Source organism: Ursus arctos, unplaced genomic scaffold (assembly GCF_023065955.2).
Source record: "Ursus arctos isolate Adak ecotype North America unplaced genomic scaffold, UrsArc2.0 scaffold_19, whole genome shotgun sequence".
In the NCBI taxonomy this organism is placed as follows: domain Eukaryota; kingdom Metazoa; phylum Chordata; class Mammalia; order Carnivora; family Ursidae; genus Ursus; species Ursus arctos.
Genome location: NW_026622863.1, coordinates 27554585 through 27571283, shown reverse-complemented (window position 1 = coordinate 27571283; position 16699 = coordinate 27554585). Strand labels below are relative to the sequence as shown.

Here is a 16699-nt window from a genome sequence, read left to right as displayed (position 1 = left end):
ACCCTCTGTGGCTTGGGGAGCAAGGTCAAGGAGGCCAAAGGGTTCCTGAGCAAGCCCTTGCTTCTAGGTGACTTGACACCAACAAAGGGCATATTTCAGCATGGGAGGGAAGTTGCAATCCGGATGGGGCGCCCGTAGGCTGTCACCCCACTGTACTCCAGCAGGCCGAGGACCGGATCTCTAGGATGGCGCTGGTTTCCTTCTATTTATTAGTCCAGCCAGGCCCTCCCCGTCCCAACACCTTGTCCACAGAGCAGCCCTGGAAAACCCCTTGTTGTGGGAGGGCCCCCTTCTTTCACTCTCCCTGGCTGTTCCTATTCCTGGCTGCTCTTTCCCCACCCTGGGAACTGCTGGAGACCCAAGGCTGAACGAGGCCAACTCCCTAGGCTGGGGGTCCGCTCTGGCCTCCTACTAAAGCTCCCAACTCTGAAGTCCCGGGGGAAGCACTGAGCAGATGCTGAAAGAATACTTGCTGACCGGCAGCACCGGGCAGGAAATGGAAGATGTGGATGGATCTGAATAGCTTCTGCCAAAGGGATGGATGGAGAGGCCTCCCACTTCACTCTACCCACTTATCTCTAAGAAACTTTTGTCACAAGTTTGGCTCGGCCCCTGGTCAGCTGATTAGGCCCCAGATGTCAACTCGCTCAGCCTTCCAGCCCCGAGAGGAGGGAAGGAAATCCTCAAGCTGAGCCCTCTCCAGTCCCAGTCAGGAGGAAGCTGCAAGGGTGTTTCCAAGGGACACAGCCAGGTGCTGGCAGGAAAGGTGAATTCAGGCTGAAGGCCCTGGGAGCTAGGGTCTGGCTGATGTGGGCCACTGCCAAGGCTATCTGAGGCCTCTGCCCAGAGCAGTGGGGCCACAGGGCTGTGCCTGAGATCTGGGTCAGGTCAGGCAGCTCCTTGTTCTTGGGAAGTGGAGCTGAAATTACGTGTGGAGGCACTGAGGCTGAGCATCCATGGAGCCTTGGGGCCCTCTGCTTCCTGCCACACAGAAGTCTGTCCATTTCCTTCACAAGGGGTACAGGCCTGGCGGATCAGTCCTCTCGAGTCCCTGACCACATACAGAATGGCTCCTGTGGCTTGTGAAGTCAGCCAGGGAACTGACCCTGGGAAGCATCCTCTTGGGGGTACCGAGGAAGGCCATGGGATCTCCCTCGGGCCCCACTGCAGTCAACCAATGGAGCTATGGAGGGAGGTACCCAGCAGCAGCCAGCACCAGGGCTGGAGGCTCCCATCCGGGACAAAGAGTAAACCTGAGCCGCAGAAGGCAGCAATCGGGCCTTGGCCAGGGCTGGGAAAGGGGTGGCATTCCCAGAAAAGCTTTTGGCTACAATGGGGTCAGAGCAGGCCAAGCTCAGCATCTCCTGGGGGGCGGGGCCCTCAGCCCTGCCTTCAGCAAAGGCAAGGAAAGCACTGCCAAAAATTTAGATTTGGGGGCAGGAGAGGATTGCTTACACTTGGACCTATTTTATTTCCCATTGAGAAAACCATTCTGATTAAAAACCTTTTAGGTCTCAACTTAAAAAAAGATTATATCTCGTTTCGGCCTAACTTTGAACACATGCTCACAGAGATCAAGACAACTTTCTTTTCTTCTCCTCTTTTCTTTCTCTCTTTTTCTCCCCTCCCCCCTTCCTTTCATTTTTAATAAACTTTGAAATCCTTCCCTGAGTGCCGAGTTCTGTGCTATATATGCAAAAGGCCAGCACTTGGTGCTTATTGTTAAGTCCCACTAACAGTGACAGCACAGTGTGGGTCCTGGCTGCTTAAACCATTCTAGCCGCCATCCCTCGAAGGGTAGAGAAGAGAAAGGCCAGCCCGGGTAAGACAACGTGGAGGCCAGTTCCCAAGTCCCCCCAGTGCGCCCCCTCACCCCTGGGTTTCCCTCCGGGTGATGCCAGCCATCGCTCACTTGCATCACGCCAAGCCCCTGTCCGGGGGTGTGGGGTGCATCTCAGTGTTATACATTCTGCCTGAGAGTGAGGGAAGGGCCTGCTGTGCTCCAGGCAGCAGGGAGCAGCTCACACACACCGCGAGCGCTCGGTTACCAGGTGATGAGCCGAGGGGCCAGCTGTCTCTGGGCATCGGTCCATGGCAACCGGGAGAGCAGCTCCTGCCCTCCTCCAGGTCTCTGCCTAACGCCCGTGTACGTGCCAGCTACGCACACCCTGCCCTGAGGAGGCAGGTCTGCTCTGGCAGGGCTGGGGCCCAGCGGGGTGGGGCTGGCTGAGGGGGGGTGTTCAGCTCACCATCCACTGCCCCTTCTATCGCTCGCTGTCTCCTAAAATGTTTCTGAGCACATACTATGTGCCAGACACAGCCTCTGTCCCCACAAAGTGTGACAAGGGCTCTGGGAGGGTCTGAGGGCACAGGATGCTGTGATGCACAGATGGGGACCTCTCTGATGTGCAGCAGGGGCAGTGTGTGACAGACAAGGCTTCACGGGGCATCTAAGCTGAGGTCTTGACCAAGTTACTTCACTTCTCTGAGTCTCGGTTTCTGCTTCGGTGAAGTGGGGGACACAATAGGAGCCACCCGGGAGGGTTGCTGTGGAGATGTGCTAAGGTCATGTGCACTCGATGATGTCCAGCACAGAGTCTGGCAGGCAGCAAGTGAATGGAAAATACCAGAACCCAGGCAACAAGGCCTGACCTCAGAGAACAATTCAGGAGGTCTGGGTTGACGCCTAAGCAGTGTGGGTTTTAAAAAGCTCCAGAGGATTCTGACAGCAGCTCTCGTGTGGATGGCTCCACTGGGGGCTGATGTCTGGGTTACTGGACTTGGCCTTTCTAGATAAGATTACCGATCACTTCCTGAATTCAAGGGGAGGTGGGCTGGGGGCAGGCAGTCAGGCCCAGGGCCAGGTAGTGTGCTCACCCCTGCAGACCACTCAGCCCTGCATCTTGGCTTTGCTAGAGCCACCAGCCCTGTCCCAGGGGAATGTGGTCCCCAACTGGCTTCCCTTTGTGGAATCTTCCTGCGCTGCTGGGCCCTCCATTAGGGAAACCAGCTTTCTCACTTTTTCTTTTTCTTTTTTTTTTTTTTTTAAAGATTTTATTTATTTATTTGACAGAGATAGAGACAGCCAGCGAGAGAGGGAACACAAGCAGGGGAAGTGGGAGAGGAAGAAGCAGGCTCACAGCAGAGGAGCCTGATGTGGGGCTCGATCCCACAACGGCGGGATCACGCCCTGAGCCGAAGGCAGACGCCCAACCGCTGTGCCACCCAGGCGCCCCTCACTTTTTCTACCCTTCCCAGCCCAACCTCTTCCTTCCTCGGAAGCCTGGGGGCTCCCTGCCCCCCATGTTCACCAGTTACTGTGCCAGCTTTGGGTTCTTACCTGCACATCAGGGGAAGGAGTCCACACACGGAGAAACGCTAAAGACCCTCTGGGCACACACACCTGCCCTCCCCAGAGCGGAACGCTGCCAGGCCAGCTGTGGTTACTTGGGCCCCCCTTCACTTGCGGCCTTCTCACCAGGCACAATTCTGGAACCATCACCAAGGCGGTCCTCTCTCCTCCCCAGCAAGGATCTCCTGCCAGGACTCCTTTCAGAAGGCCAAATCCTTCCAGGACCCCTAGCGGTGACTGCCGGTGCCTCTGCTGGGCTGTGGGTCCGGGCTGGCAGTCCCTGGGGACTGTGAGTGCAAAACCCCGCATTTTCCCCTGCTGCCCTTCTCCCTGCCCATTCCTCCCTCCTCCCACTCTCTCTCAGAAGCCCCCAAAGGAAGCTGCGGCGTCAGCCACAGGGAGAGCTGTGTGGATGAGTGCCCTGTGTCCTCAGCATGGCCCCGGCGGGGGGGCAGGGTGGTGGCGTGGGGAGTCTATGGCAGGCAAGGGCCCACACCTTTCCTGTTTGGGCTGTCCCTGCCGGGACCCAGCTCACCTCCTCAGGTTGGGGGGACTCAGCAAGAGCAACCATGTTCTTGGCCCCCAACATCTTGCCCCTCGGTTTTCTGGCTGGTATCTGACCTGATGGCGTGACCTGACTGTAAAGGAATCTTGGGGACTCAGGAGGGGGGCGGAGGAGTTGTTTTTGTTTGTTTTGGAGAGTGGATGGAATGAAAACTGGAGTGAAAGAAAACCTGAGGCAGGGATCTCAGGAGGAGGAGCAAACCCCATTCCCCATTCTTATGGGAGATGGTCCACTCTGAGCAGGCCCCATTAGTATTCCAGGGAGTGGGGTCAGGACCACACAAAGTCAGAGCTGGATGGGAGGAACACAGACCAGGCCAACTGCACTTGATGGAGACAAGGAGGTGCCGGCGATTTGCCGGGTCCCATGGAGAGCGGGGCAGCGCGGGGCAGAGGCCTGACCTCCTGTTCCTCTCCAGGCCACTTCCCACACTGCCCCTCGCCGGCCCAGCTGCCAGTACCACTCCTTCTGCATGGGCCCTGAGAGGGCGAGGAGCCCAACAGGGCAGGTCAAGGTTCAATGCTCAGAACTGAAGAGGGGAGAGGGGGCCGGCCTGAATGAAGCTGTGCCTCCACCCTGCCTGGATCCCTGCTCTGCACTGAGGTCAGTTCTTGTGTACTTTTAGATGTTCTAGAACCAGACAGGCCCAACTTTTGGCTCCTGGTGGTATGAGCTCAGGCAAGTTATCCTCCCCACGCTTGGATGTCCTTTTAAGTCAAACTGGGGATAATGAAAACCAGTCCAAGAGTGCCAGGCCGAGTGGTCACAATAGAAACAATGTGCTCCGAATAGGGCATCTGCCCCATGAACTTTGCCTTCTGCCCTGTCCTGCTTCCAGTCTCCTTCCACAGATGCAGGGGTCTGAGCCCAGCACCCGCTGTGGATTCCAAAGGCAGCCAGCGGCAGGGGTGCTGGATAGACCATCAGCTCTCTGAGCTGCCCTCAAACGAAGGGGCTCTAATGAAATGGAAGCCCTCATTTCTGGGGCACTGAGAGATGGCCGATTTCACTAGCTGCACCCCCCCCCCCCCGCCCCTGGGGATAGGAGAGTGCATCCCTAGTCACCTTGGACCGCGAGTAAGAAGAGGAACCCATGGGGATGCTCTCAGTCTGGGGCCTCCCCTTGGGTGAGATCCCCACGCCGAAGGCCCTGTTGTCACTAACTAAATACCTTTAAAGTGGTCGACCCACCAGACCAAAGTGACAAGAGTCCCTGGGAAAAGCAAGGCTGAGGGAGCACTTATGTGGACAGTGTGGGACGAGGGATGCAGAGGGGGAGAATAGGACAACAGGGCTGCTGCTCCCAGGACAGAGGAAGCCAAGGGCGGCCTCACCCCACTCTGCTCCGGGGCTGGGGCTTAGGCTGCCAGTCAGGAACGGCAGCGCCAACAACCACCCCGCTCAACTCTCACGGATATCTTGACCTGTCTCCCTGTCAGGCAATGCAGCTCGCCCTGGGTAAGCTCCCCTCTTTGAGAGACTGGAGGACCACCACATTTCTCCTGGGACCTGGACCATGAAAACACATGAAATCCTCTCCCGCCTCCCTCAAAGACAGCTCTGTCTGATCCCCGGCGCGCACGTTGCTGGTGTGGAGCTGAGCGCCCGGACAGCTGGTCCACTGACCCACAGACAGCTGATAGCCCCCTTTCCCTCGGGACGCAGCAAGGTGAGAGCAGCCCCTGGGCTCCCTGCCCCATGGGTCTGGATGGCCCTGAGGTGTGCAATGGGGTTGAGGATTGCCTTGGACCGGGGTACGTTACAGCTCTTGCAGGGTGCTAGAAGGACCTTTGTGAGATACCCTCGAGCACTGCCTACGGCCAGCCCACCACACCGCCTGGGACTGCCGGCCACGCTCCTCACTCAGCACCCTGGCTCCTGACCTGGAAACTGCCCCTGCCACCTGCCACACGCCTACCCTCCGCGCCTTGTCATTGACAAAGGTGCTGCTCATTCTTTTTTTCCTGCTTGTATGTCAGCCACGTGAGCCATAAACTCCCCTCAGCAATCTTTCCTCATGGTTCCTCTGAGCCTAGAGGAGGGGAAGGGGGCATTTCTCCCAGATTGAGAACCTCTGCTCTAAAGTGTTAAGGGCACCTTGGCTCCGAGAGGTGAGAAGACCCTGCCTGGGCCAGGTGCCTCGGGAGGCCCCAGCAGGCTGAGCCCTTTTGGATCTCCATGGACTCTGAGGCTTGCTTCTGAGCAAGTGGCTGTGGCAGCCAGAGGCCCCGAGGCAGGCCCCCTGCTGATGCCCACCCTTTCTCTTCTCTCCCCTGGAGCTGGGGCACCCAGCTCCTCCCTTCCACCTGTGATGCTGCAAACACAGCCCACTGACTTGGAGCTGGGGGTGCTGACGAGGCAGGTGGGGAGGGGAGAAGGTATAGAAAGGGGTGCTGGTCCTGCTGCTCACTGCCTTCCCCTTGGTTTTTCTATGGCTGGAGATGGCCAATGAGCCCCCAAAGAAGCCCTCCCACCTGGCCATCTGCAGGGGGCCTGTGTGGTCCTAAGACAGGCAGGGAAATAGAGGACAGAGACCAGCTTCTGTTCTGGCTTTTGCTGCTAAAGCTGGGGCAGGATGTGGGGAAAAAACAGAGCCTGTCTTCCTGATTTCCATGTGTATCCTTGCCATTTTGACAGAAACGAATAGTAGCATCAGAGGAGCTAGAATTTACCTCGTGTTCACACGTGTCGTGTATTCTACACCCGTGACCTCATTTAATCCTCACCTGGGAATCCAGACCTGGGAGGGTGTTTCTCCTATTATTCTCGGTTCTCAGATAACCAAACTGGGGCTCAGAGAGACCAGCTCTTTTGCTCAAGATCAAGGTTAACCAGCCATTGAGTGATGAGCCAGGACCAGACTTGTGGACTGCCTGACCCCAAAGCCCGTGTTCTTAAACCATCAAGCTGCACTGTCACCTGGGAGAAAATATTACCGGAAAGGGGTGCTACTTAACATCACAACAAAATTTACAAGACTGAAAATAAACTTCATAGTGAGTAAGACCTACAAAAAAAGGCCTGAAAGCTTTACAAAATGACTAGAGTTCAAGGCAGCGAAATGCCAGTTTCCCCGGCAGCACTCGTCATGACAGACAGGCAGGTACTAGGTACGATGGGCCAGGATCTGGCCAGGAGCTCTACGCGGTCTCCTTTAACAACGGCCTATGAGGCAAGTGTGGACATCACGAGCCGCATTTCACAGGCCAGAGAGGTCAGACTCCTTGCCCAAGGTCCCCGGTGAAGAGGGTGAGAGCTGGAAGGCAAGCTCAGGTCTGGTGGGGGGCAGGGGTGCTACCTCCTCTCAGGGGCCCCAGACATTCTTCTAGCTCTCTTCTAAGACTGAGATTTCTTTTTTAAAGTTCTGCATTTTTGTTTTAGACTTTATTTTTTAGAGAAGGTTTAGGTCTACAGTAATATTGAGAAGAAGGTACAGAGACACCTATAACGTGCTCTCCTGTAACGACAGTCCTAGCCACAGTGGTACGTTTGTTACGATCAGTGAACCTGTACCGTCACATCACTGTCACCCAAAGTCCACAGTTTACTTTAGGGCTCGCTCCTGGTGCTGTATGTTCTACGGGTGTGGACAGATGTATAAAAACACATACCCGGCTTTACACCCCGAGGATTCTGAATGCAGACTGGGAGGCAGTGGTGCTCGGGGGTGGGGAATCAGGGTGGTCCCAAGGCCCCTCCTGGACCAGCCACACCTTCAGGGACATCAAGAGGAGCCATCCTCTGGTACTCACGGGCAGAGCTCACTCAGGCAGCTGCAGGCTTAAGAGGGAGCCGACAACTGGCATCTCCTGGGCAGGGGAAGCAGCAGGTCCACCTCCCTACCAGGGTCCAGCAGGAAGCTCTGAGCATGCACTCTACATTCCATGCTGTTGAAATCAGGGTTGCATTTTCACTTAAAAACATGTAATTGGATCTCTAGCTAATGGGAGGATTTCTTCTCTGGTGTCAAGAATTTTAATTTGACACCTGCAAATTCTTTCTGACAAAAGGGATTTTCATATAAAGTGTGCAAGGAGCAGGCGATACTGAGGAAACAGCCACTTACTCTGAAGGACGGAAAAGCAGAACCAACTGAGGATGCCAGAAGGGCGTGGACTACCAAGTATCACTGGAGTAGAACTCAGCGACAATGGCGGCAAGACACCCCAGCAAGGCCGAGTGCCAATGGGGCTATGGAACATGGTGGTGTCCCTGAGGCTCTGCCCCTCCCTGTGCCCACCTCTTGCGTCATCAACAAACACCTGAGCACACTCTGGTCCCTGAGGCCAGTGGCTCTCACCAAGGGTGAGGAGCACATGAGCTTATCACAATAATACTGGGAGAGAAAAATATTTGTAACGGAACGCCCCCAGTATACAAAGAGCTTCTACAAATCAATAAGAAAACGGACAAAGGCTGGGGCTGAAGCTTCTGCAGGACATACAAAGCTCTCCACACCACACGGAGAACTGTTCTTAAGAACTTGTGGAGCAGCAGAAGGCGGCCAGAAATGGGGATGATGATACAACTGAACACAAGCTCCCCACCTCCCATCTGGTTCTGCTGGGGGTAGCTGGGAGCCACACTTGGCGGGACACACGCACGACGGCTGAGTGAATAAGAAGATGGGCTTTGGAGTCAAACAGATCTGGTTTTGAGTTTGGCCTCACCACTTCCTAGCTGTTGTGAGGTACTTTACCTCCCTCAGTCTGAGTTTTCTGAACTGTAAAATGGAAAAAGTAACAGTACTTCCTCACAGAATTGTCAGGGGCTCCCCAGATACCAAGAATCAAGGGTCTAGCACAGTTCTTGGCACAGGAATGACTTCATACAAGCTGTTGTTAAGAATCACCCAAAACAATGGGATAACCTGCGCTCTGAGGCCCCTCGGCTGGATGTAACATTGTAGCTAAATTCTCCCCACCAGTCTGGCTGTGGTCTGATTTGACTGAATGGGCTTTCAGGATCTTTAACCCTCAGGGAGCCCTGATCTGAGATCAGGGCTGTGTTTGGAAATACTGGGAAACCCCCCCAGAGAATGATTTCTAGATATCCCAAAAAGGAAGCTCCAGGAGAAGGGGGACTTTGTGTTGTTCATGGCTGTATTTCCATTGTCAAGTACACAGTATGCCCTCAAGGTTGCCAAAGAGACTGGGCAGGGGACACTTAGGAATGTGATCTGGTAAAGAATCAGGATGGGGCAGAAGCAGGACTCACCACTGATTATCATGGTCCCCAACTCCCTCCCCTGGAGAGATGGAAAGCAGGGACTCTCCACTCCTGGTATGGCAACAGCCCCCCTCCAGCCCCGCAACTGTCCCCAAGAGCAGCTGCAATCATTTCCCAGCAGGGGCCCACAAGATATGCCCAAAGCTCCCACAATATTTGGCATTTCAGCAAATCGAGCTTCCACAGCCGCAACCCGAACAGAGCTGTTTAATGGACTGCATCTCCTCCTGCTCCCTGTAAACACGCGCACACACAGAAACCCATCACGAGCAAAGAGAGCTGGATGGGATTAAACAACTCAATTTAAAGGATTGAAAACTCAGCTGCTTCCAGTGAAGTCCTAGGGAAGGAACCAATCAGCAAAGTTCTGCTTTTCCTTTCTGTACTGAAATGAGGGCTGTGACTGCAGTGAGTCACCCCTAACTCAGGCAGAACTGGGCTGTGTCCTCCTGGGCCCCATACTGCAGTGGGGTGCTGAGCGGAAGGGAAAGAGAGGCGTGTGTGTGTGTGTGTGTGTGTGTGTGTGTGTGTGTGTGTGCACGTGAGTGGGGTAGGCAGGAGGGGTCAAGGGCAGATGCCCAGACCATCTGTTTTTGATTTTTCTGGAAATGCAGAGTACCTCAGAGGACAGAGAGGTGGACATCTGCCTGTCTGCATCTCTTTTCAGCTCAGGTTCAAGAAGGCAAACTCAGGCTGTAGGAAAACTACCCTGGGTCCCACATAGCCTGGTACCAGCCTCAGGTGCCTCACGCACTGGAAGTTGTGAGCAGTGTCCCTCTCCCCTGTCCCCCCAGCTCTTGTCCACTCCCATGTTCCCAATGGGCAGTGTGGGGGATCTGTGGATTCACATGCCCACTGCCTCATAGGGCACACACAGCTCTGCCTGGAGCCCACAACTGCCCAGAGTCCAGAAGAGGAAAGGAGAGGGGCCAGTCGAGGCAAAGCCCGCCATCATCTGCCAGGCAGCCTGGAGCTGGGATGGGTGGAGAGAAGGGATGCTACCCTGGCTGATGGCAACACGCAGCCGCAAATCCTGCCCCTTGGCTGGCAGGCTGGGGAGTCCTGAAAAAGAACTACCTTAGCCTAACTGCACAGAACGGACATTGCCGAGAACAGGTGGGGACAGGTGGGGCCTCCCCCAGTGGGGGAAGGACGCAGGGCCCAGGTCTCCTTCCCCTTCTCTGGGCTAGCCTCTCCCTTCTCCTCTTGATGACCCCAACAGAGCAAAGCTTAAAGGAACAATTTCAAACCAGAGATCAGAAGGGAATCTGGGTGAAATGAACAGAATGAGAGCTCCAGAGGGGCCAGCACTGTGCGGCCCGGTACTCAGCATTTTCCAAGGGTCAGTTCACCCTCACAGCCTGTGCTGCCACTGCCTCACTGGGCAAAGAAGGAACCGGAAGTGCAGGGTCGTGAAGCAACTTACTCATGGTCAGGCAGCTAAGTGGGGCCAGACCTTACCTTCAGGTGCCCGACCCACAGCCGAGCTGCCCACCACCACATCCCCTGCCTTCCATGGAAGAGCCAGATCCCCCCCGAGGCTGGTGTTCTCACCGATGCATTGACCCAGAACTCTTGAGAAGGGCCAGCTCAGAAAGTCTTTGTTCCCAAAGCCAAGAGCATTAAACACAGCTTTCCCTGGAAGCGATGCACCTTACCAGGTAGGAAAACAGCAATTTTTTGGATGTTGATTTAAGAGAACAAAATGAGCACGTCTCATCTACCAGTTCCCATCAGCCACTCAAAAGGGGAGGCTGGGCAGCCATGCAGAGAAGAAAGGGGGCACACGTGACCTACCTCGTCAGATTCATCCGATAGCGTCTGCAGCAGGATGGGGAAGAGGCTGTCAGTGTGCCGGAACATCTGCAGAGCAGAGAAGCCGGGGCACCCGTGAGCTTCCCCCACCCCACCGCTCGATTCGGTGTGGACAGGGTCTTACCGCACCGCACAGACCATCCCCATGCCCTCCCAGGGCCCCTCCAGCATCTGTCACTCCTCTGCCTGCCAGGGGCTTTCTAGAACTGCACTGACCACAATCCTACCAGGCATGAGGTGGCCCCTAAAAACCAAGGTGGACCCCGAAGCAGCCCCCAGTTTGGAAGGGCCTCTAGGACTGACGGGCCCAGGGACTCACCTTCCGGGGAGTCTTGATATAGAGGTGGTAGAGCCACTTCAGGACGGCGATCCTGGTCATCATGCCGATCGCCATGTCACTGAGGTGGCAGTTCAGGACCTGCACAATCCCATCGAGGTGGAGGGTGACTGGGGCCCTTTCGGTGCTGTGGGCAAGATCAGGGAGGAGACACACGTTGAAGCCACTGGAGCCCCTCCCCCCAGGCCGCAGCGCCACCCTGGCCCGCACTCAGAACCACATTCCACCCCCGTCTCCTGGGCACAGTGGTTGGGAGCGGGCAGGTGGCACCCATCCTTGTGTGGCTCCCAGAGGGCTGGTTTCACCCCCTCAACCTTCCTCCTTCCTTTCTAAGGCCGGAGCCGTGACAAGCACATGTGGGGGAAGAGGGTCAGTCTGCTGCGTGCCCTCCCGCTTGCCCAGCACTAGCCTGGCCTGGCCAGGAGAAAGCCTCTCTGATGTCACCGGGCTGGGCCCCAGAAGACCGTGGGGCTGAAAGGCTGTTTAGCATCTTCAGGGCGTTGAGTCCAGACCCTTTGTTGCTAAAACACAACACCACCTCCAAGGAGCCCAGGGCAAAGCCCTGAGAACAGCCCTGAAGAGCCAATAGGTTTTCACCAGGTAAACGAAGAACTTTTCTCGAGTAAGGACAGGGGTCATGGCTTTAGATCTTGCCATACTCCAGGCCATGTGGCAGAGGGTCTGGCTTGGTTGAGAAGCCTGTGAAGCTGTAACACTCTTGTCTGAGTCAGGCAAGAGGCACCGCAGCCTCTGCCTCTGAGAAGCAGCCTGTTCAGACTGTGCTTTGCTCCCGCGACGCATGGGCTCCCTGGCCCAGAGCCTCGCTGGTGTCCGGGCAGATGGAAGTCCTGCCGAGCGGCCCTGGGAAGGGTGGGTGCCACGGGGACCCTGACTGACACAGCTCTCTGCCCAAAGCACGGTTCCCGTGGAGAGGCTGGAGTTTTCAGGGACAGAGACAGCACAGGCAGAGAACCTACGGGTGTTCGGGAGGGGCTCTCTTCCCACGGTAAGTCACCCCGTATTTTGCCCAAAGGTATCATGACACGTATAGCCCAGGGGCTGCCTTTCCCAAGGAAGCCAGCCAGGCAGCGCAGCTGTCCGCCGCTACGAAATGGTCTCGCGTGGTATTTCTAGGCTGCTCCATTCTTCATTTGCAGCAGGAACTCGATGCCTGTGCTTCCCTAATTCGCCCGCAGCCTCTCTGAAGCTCATTTGATGTGAGTTCCTACAGGGCCCCATTGTCAGCTCTGTAACTGCTCAGCGGAACTGCTATTGACTAGGGTTTGATGATTCCCCTACGGTGCTCATTTCAGGGGTGACAGTGGGCACTCCTGTCCTCTGGAAGCCGGAGGGGCTGGGCACGCGAGTGACAGGGCCCAGCAGCCCTGAGCCTCTGGCCGGAGCCGCCCCTGAGATTTCCCCAGGAGTCATGTGGCCGGAAGTTCTGGGGTCTTCTGAGAATATCCAAACATCTAGATTCTTTGGGAGCCTAAGACAGATGGGGAAACTAAGGCACAGACAGACAAGTCCAGGGTGGCAAACACAAGCTCCCAGCCAATCTCCTCATCAATTCCTCTTTCACGCTCACTGTTTAATAATAGATTATTAATAAATTAACAGAAATATAATGTGAGCCACTTGTGGAATTTCACATTTTCAAGTTTTGTATTAACAAGTAACAAGAAAGAGGTAGAATTTTAATGATATATCCTTCAATGAATCTAACATGCCCAAACAGTAGCATTTCAACATATGATCAATATAAAAATCAATATACACGTCACTCATAGAGTACTTCATATTCTTTAGTGTTTCCTAGGTCTTCGAAATCCAGCAAGTATCTCACCCCAACAGCACACCTCCATTCAGACCAGCCACGCGGCACGTGCCCAGCAGCTCCATGACAGCGGCCACCGCCCCAGGCAACAGAGCGTGGCAGTGTCCGGCTAATGAGCTACCCTATGGCTTCCAGAGCATCTCCTTTCTTCTCTGACAACTTCCTAGACACTCGCTCTGCTCCTGCTGATGACCAGGACTTACTGTCTCATCTCTAAGTCCTTCTTTTTCCCCATCCTGCTGGCCTCCTACCTGGCTCTTTCTGGCATGCTATTATAGTTCCTCTCCTTGAGAAGCTGGAGAAGTTCCAGAAGCCTACCCACAGCCCAAGGCCTTAATAAAGGAGGAGCTTAGGAGGCTGTGAGGAAGGAGCAGAAGCCGCCCCGTCCCTGCCTCTTCTTTTCTAACCTGGTGAGCCCCTGGTCCACAGTGTATCCCTTTCCCCAGCAGGAGCTGCAGGACATTCCAGCTGCCACATGGGGACCAGGGTGCAAGGAGGACCCCGTCCCTGGCAGGCCACCACCACTTTCTTAGCTGAAATGGCCCCCTTGGGAGCCAGGCCTTGTTTTCCCTCCCCTGGGTGAGTCAGAACTGTACCGGCCAAGCAACGGCTGTGTCCTAAGCTATTAGTGGGGAGGAAGGCAGTGCCAAGTCCAGCTCCCCCAACTCCACTCTGCAGATCAGGCCCAGAGGCTACCCAGTAGGAAGTGGTAGCACCAGCAATTTGAATGTGAGCAGTCGGAGTCTAGAGTGGCCTTGCCCACCATACGGCACTACCTCCTAATGGGCCAGACTCAGGAGAGTCCATTTCCAACTGGCCCCTGACAGAGGCAGCAAGATGGCAGCCCCTCTGCAGACTGGCTACTCGCTGGCCAGGTCAGACCTGGCAGCCCCACGTACTGGAGGTAGAAAGAGGTCGTCGCATACACCTTTCAATATATTTTCTTGTCAGTACAGCAGACAAAGTCTCTATGTGGGGCGAGAGAGGATACTGGGAAAGCCTGGTGCCGATCTGGGGCGGGGGCGGGGGGCACTCCAAATCTGAGCGGCCCAAGTAGGGCTCTAAGATGCTAGATGGTCCCTGGGGCAGCTGGACTACTTGCTTCACTGCGGTCCCTTGCTTCGTTTCTAGCCAGCTCAGTGTCTCTACTGAGAGACAAAGCAAGGGCCAGCCCATGGTGGCATCTACCTCAAGTGGCACTGTGTCAAGGCCAAACAACAATTTCATGGAGCTGGTGTGTGAGGACTGGCAGCATTTTGTGTGCTAACATTCTCTGACTTTCCCCACAGCAAAACTCCCCAGACACGGGCACCTTCAGGTCACTGGTTAGGCAGGTGTCAGCTTCAACTAACCAAGAACATTATAGCTGAAAGGGACCTCAGGTTCAAGTTACTCGATCCTTCAATGCACAGATGAGATAGTACGGGACTTGCCCAAAGTCATGCGGCCATGCCCTGAAAACTTATTCCCTTAGCTGGAGACACTCGCCCCAGGGTCTCACTACCCTGGCTGGCTGGAGCTGAGGCTCAAGGGAGGCAGGCACACCCCAGGGCACCAGGGAGACGGATCTTCGTGCCCAGGAAAGATCCACCAGCTGTCAAGGTGGCTCTCAGCTGCTCGGCTGGGTGGGGCTGGCTGCTGTGTGCTGGGCTCCCTACATGCTCTGTGGGAAGCCGGAACTCTGAGAACCTGGGCTCTTCTTCCAGAGGGCAGGCCGCATGGTGTGCTCAGCCACTGAGCTGCTGCTGGCCTGGGGCTGAGATGGGGGAGCCTCCGCCCTGGCTTACCCTGCCCAGGGAGCAGAAGGGAGCTCACTCCCAGTTTAAAATACATTTCTGCATCGGTTCCAAAAAGTCTAGACTAGTCACTCCTGGGGGCTTCTGAGTTATTTCAAGGTGTCTACAAAACTCCATTTCCACTGAGCATTTTCTCATAAAGCATCTCATAACTAATGTCTTACACATACACGCACTACATTTTCCAAATGCATGGCACTACTGTGGCTATTAAAATACCGACTTATTAAATAATACTTCTGATACTACCGATAAATAATGATAGATTCCAGTGGTTCTCTCTGGGAGGTGGCACTTCATTCCCGTAATGTCTAACTGTGTATAGTGCTCGTGTGTCACATCTCTAATCAAATTAGAATACAGGTAAATAAGTAAAAAAAAAAAAAACTGTTTCTGAATTCAACTTTTTTTTTATAAAGTAACTTTACAACTTCTTTTCAGTCAGCAGATGCTAAGAGTTGGGAAGCACTGAATTCCAGATCTTTCTGCTTGCCTTTCTGCAGCCAGCTATACCAGGAGACCTATACTGAATGGCGCCTGGCGAGGGCCAGGCCGTCGGAGTGGACGCCTGCGCGCATGGCAGCTCCCGGGCCCAGGCTCCCGCATCAGCCGAGCGAGGGAGGCTGACAAGCAAAGCTTTTGTAACTCCCAGTGCAACCAGTAAAGGTCACACCAGCGGGCCTGGGGCTCAGCGGCCTAGCATGAATTCCAACTTGGCTACTAAGAAGCTGAGTGACTTTGGGCAAGAAGTTAACGTCTCTGGGCCTGTTCCCTCATTTGTAAAATGGGGATAATAATGAGGTTCTCATAATAGTAATTGTCACTAAAACGTGTAAAGTGCTTTCTGTGGGCTGGGCACCATTCTACTCTCTTTACATATTCAACTCATATGAGCTCCACACCTCTAGGAGGTAGGTACTATCACTGCACCCAGTTTACAGATGAGGAAACTGAGGCAGGGAGAAGGGCCACAGAGTCAGGATGTATGTCCAGGCGGTTAGACTTCACTGTGCAGGGGACTCATGAGAGCTGAGGGCGGCAGTGGGTCTGGACAGTCGCAGGACAGGTTTTGTTTCTTGGTGATGCTGGAAGGTGCCTTCTTGCCCAAGCTCAGTCCCCCTCTGGCAGCACCTACTGGAGGGAGCATGCGCCCATCCTACTGTCCTCAGTTGCTGTCTCCAGGGAGTGGGGGTGGGGGGCAGGCACCGTGGCTCAGGTTTCATGACTCTGAAGGCCGCCCCCCTCTCTGGCACAGCTACTGACTCAGACTGGCAGCTGCCACGAGGAAATGGCCATTCGTGGGAGACAGAAACCATGAGATGATTTGCTCTTGGTTTTTAATTTTAAAAGGGTAGGATTTGGCATGGGCTCCCGAATGACAGGTATAAACCAAAGCCTGGTTCCAGTGAGGCAGTTCCTACCTCAGCTTCTAGACCCGCCCCAGCAAATGGCACCCCTGCGTCCCATCAGTGATGTCTGATCTCTGCTCCTCCTAGACCTCCCTTCACCTCGCACTGCCACCCCCTGGAGCAGGACAGTCCCCTGTGGCCTACACCACAGCACCAAGTCTGCAACAGGCGTCAGTGCTCCCCCTGTTGCCTCTCCCTCACGTGCCCTCCCTGGGGCTGCCAGAGGACCTTCCACGTCACACGACTGCACCAGGCACCACCACTTATCAGGCAAGCTCCCCTGGCCTCGAGAACAAAAGCTGACCCCTCTGCAGGGCGCCATCTCCCCGCACCTCCATCCAGAGCTCTCCCCCAGCTCC

General features: G+C 55.2%; 1 protein-coding gene across 3 annotated transcripts in view; it reads right to left on the bottom strand.

The window, feature by feature from the left end:
• VAC14 (VAC14 component of PIKFYVE complex) overlaps positions 1-16699 on the bottom strand; it is a 100653-nt gene that overhangs the window by 59005 nt on the left and 24949 nt on the right. For all 3 annotated transcript variants that reach the window (XM_048223491.2, XM_026495184.4, XM_057314227.1), the window contains exons 11-12: positions 11281-11425; positions 10944-11009 (exon numbers count right to left, since the gene is read on the bottom strand). In XM_048223491.2, coding sequence (XP_048079448.1) covers positions 10944-11009; positions 11281-11425 — 211 coding nt within the window. The remainder of the gene's footprint in view (positions 1-10943; positions 11010-11280; positions 11426-16699) is intronic.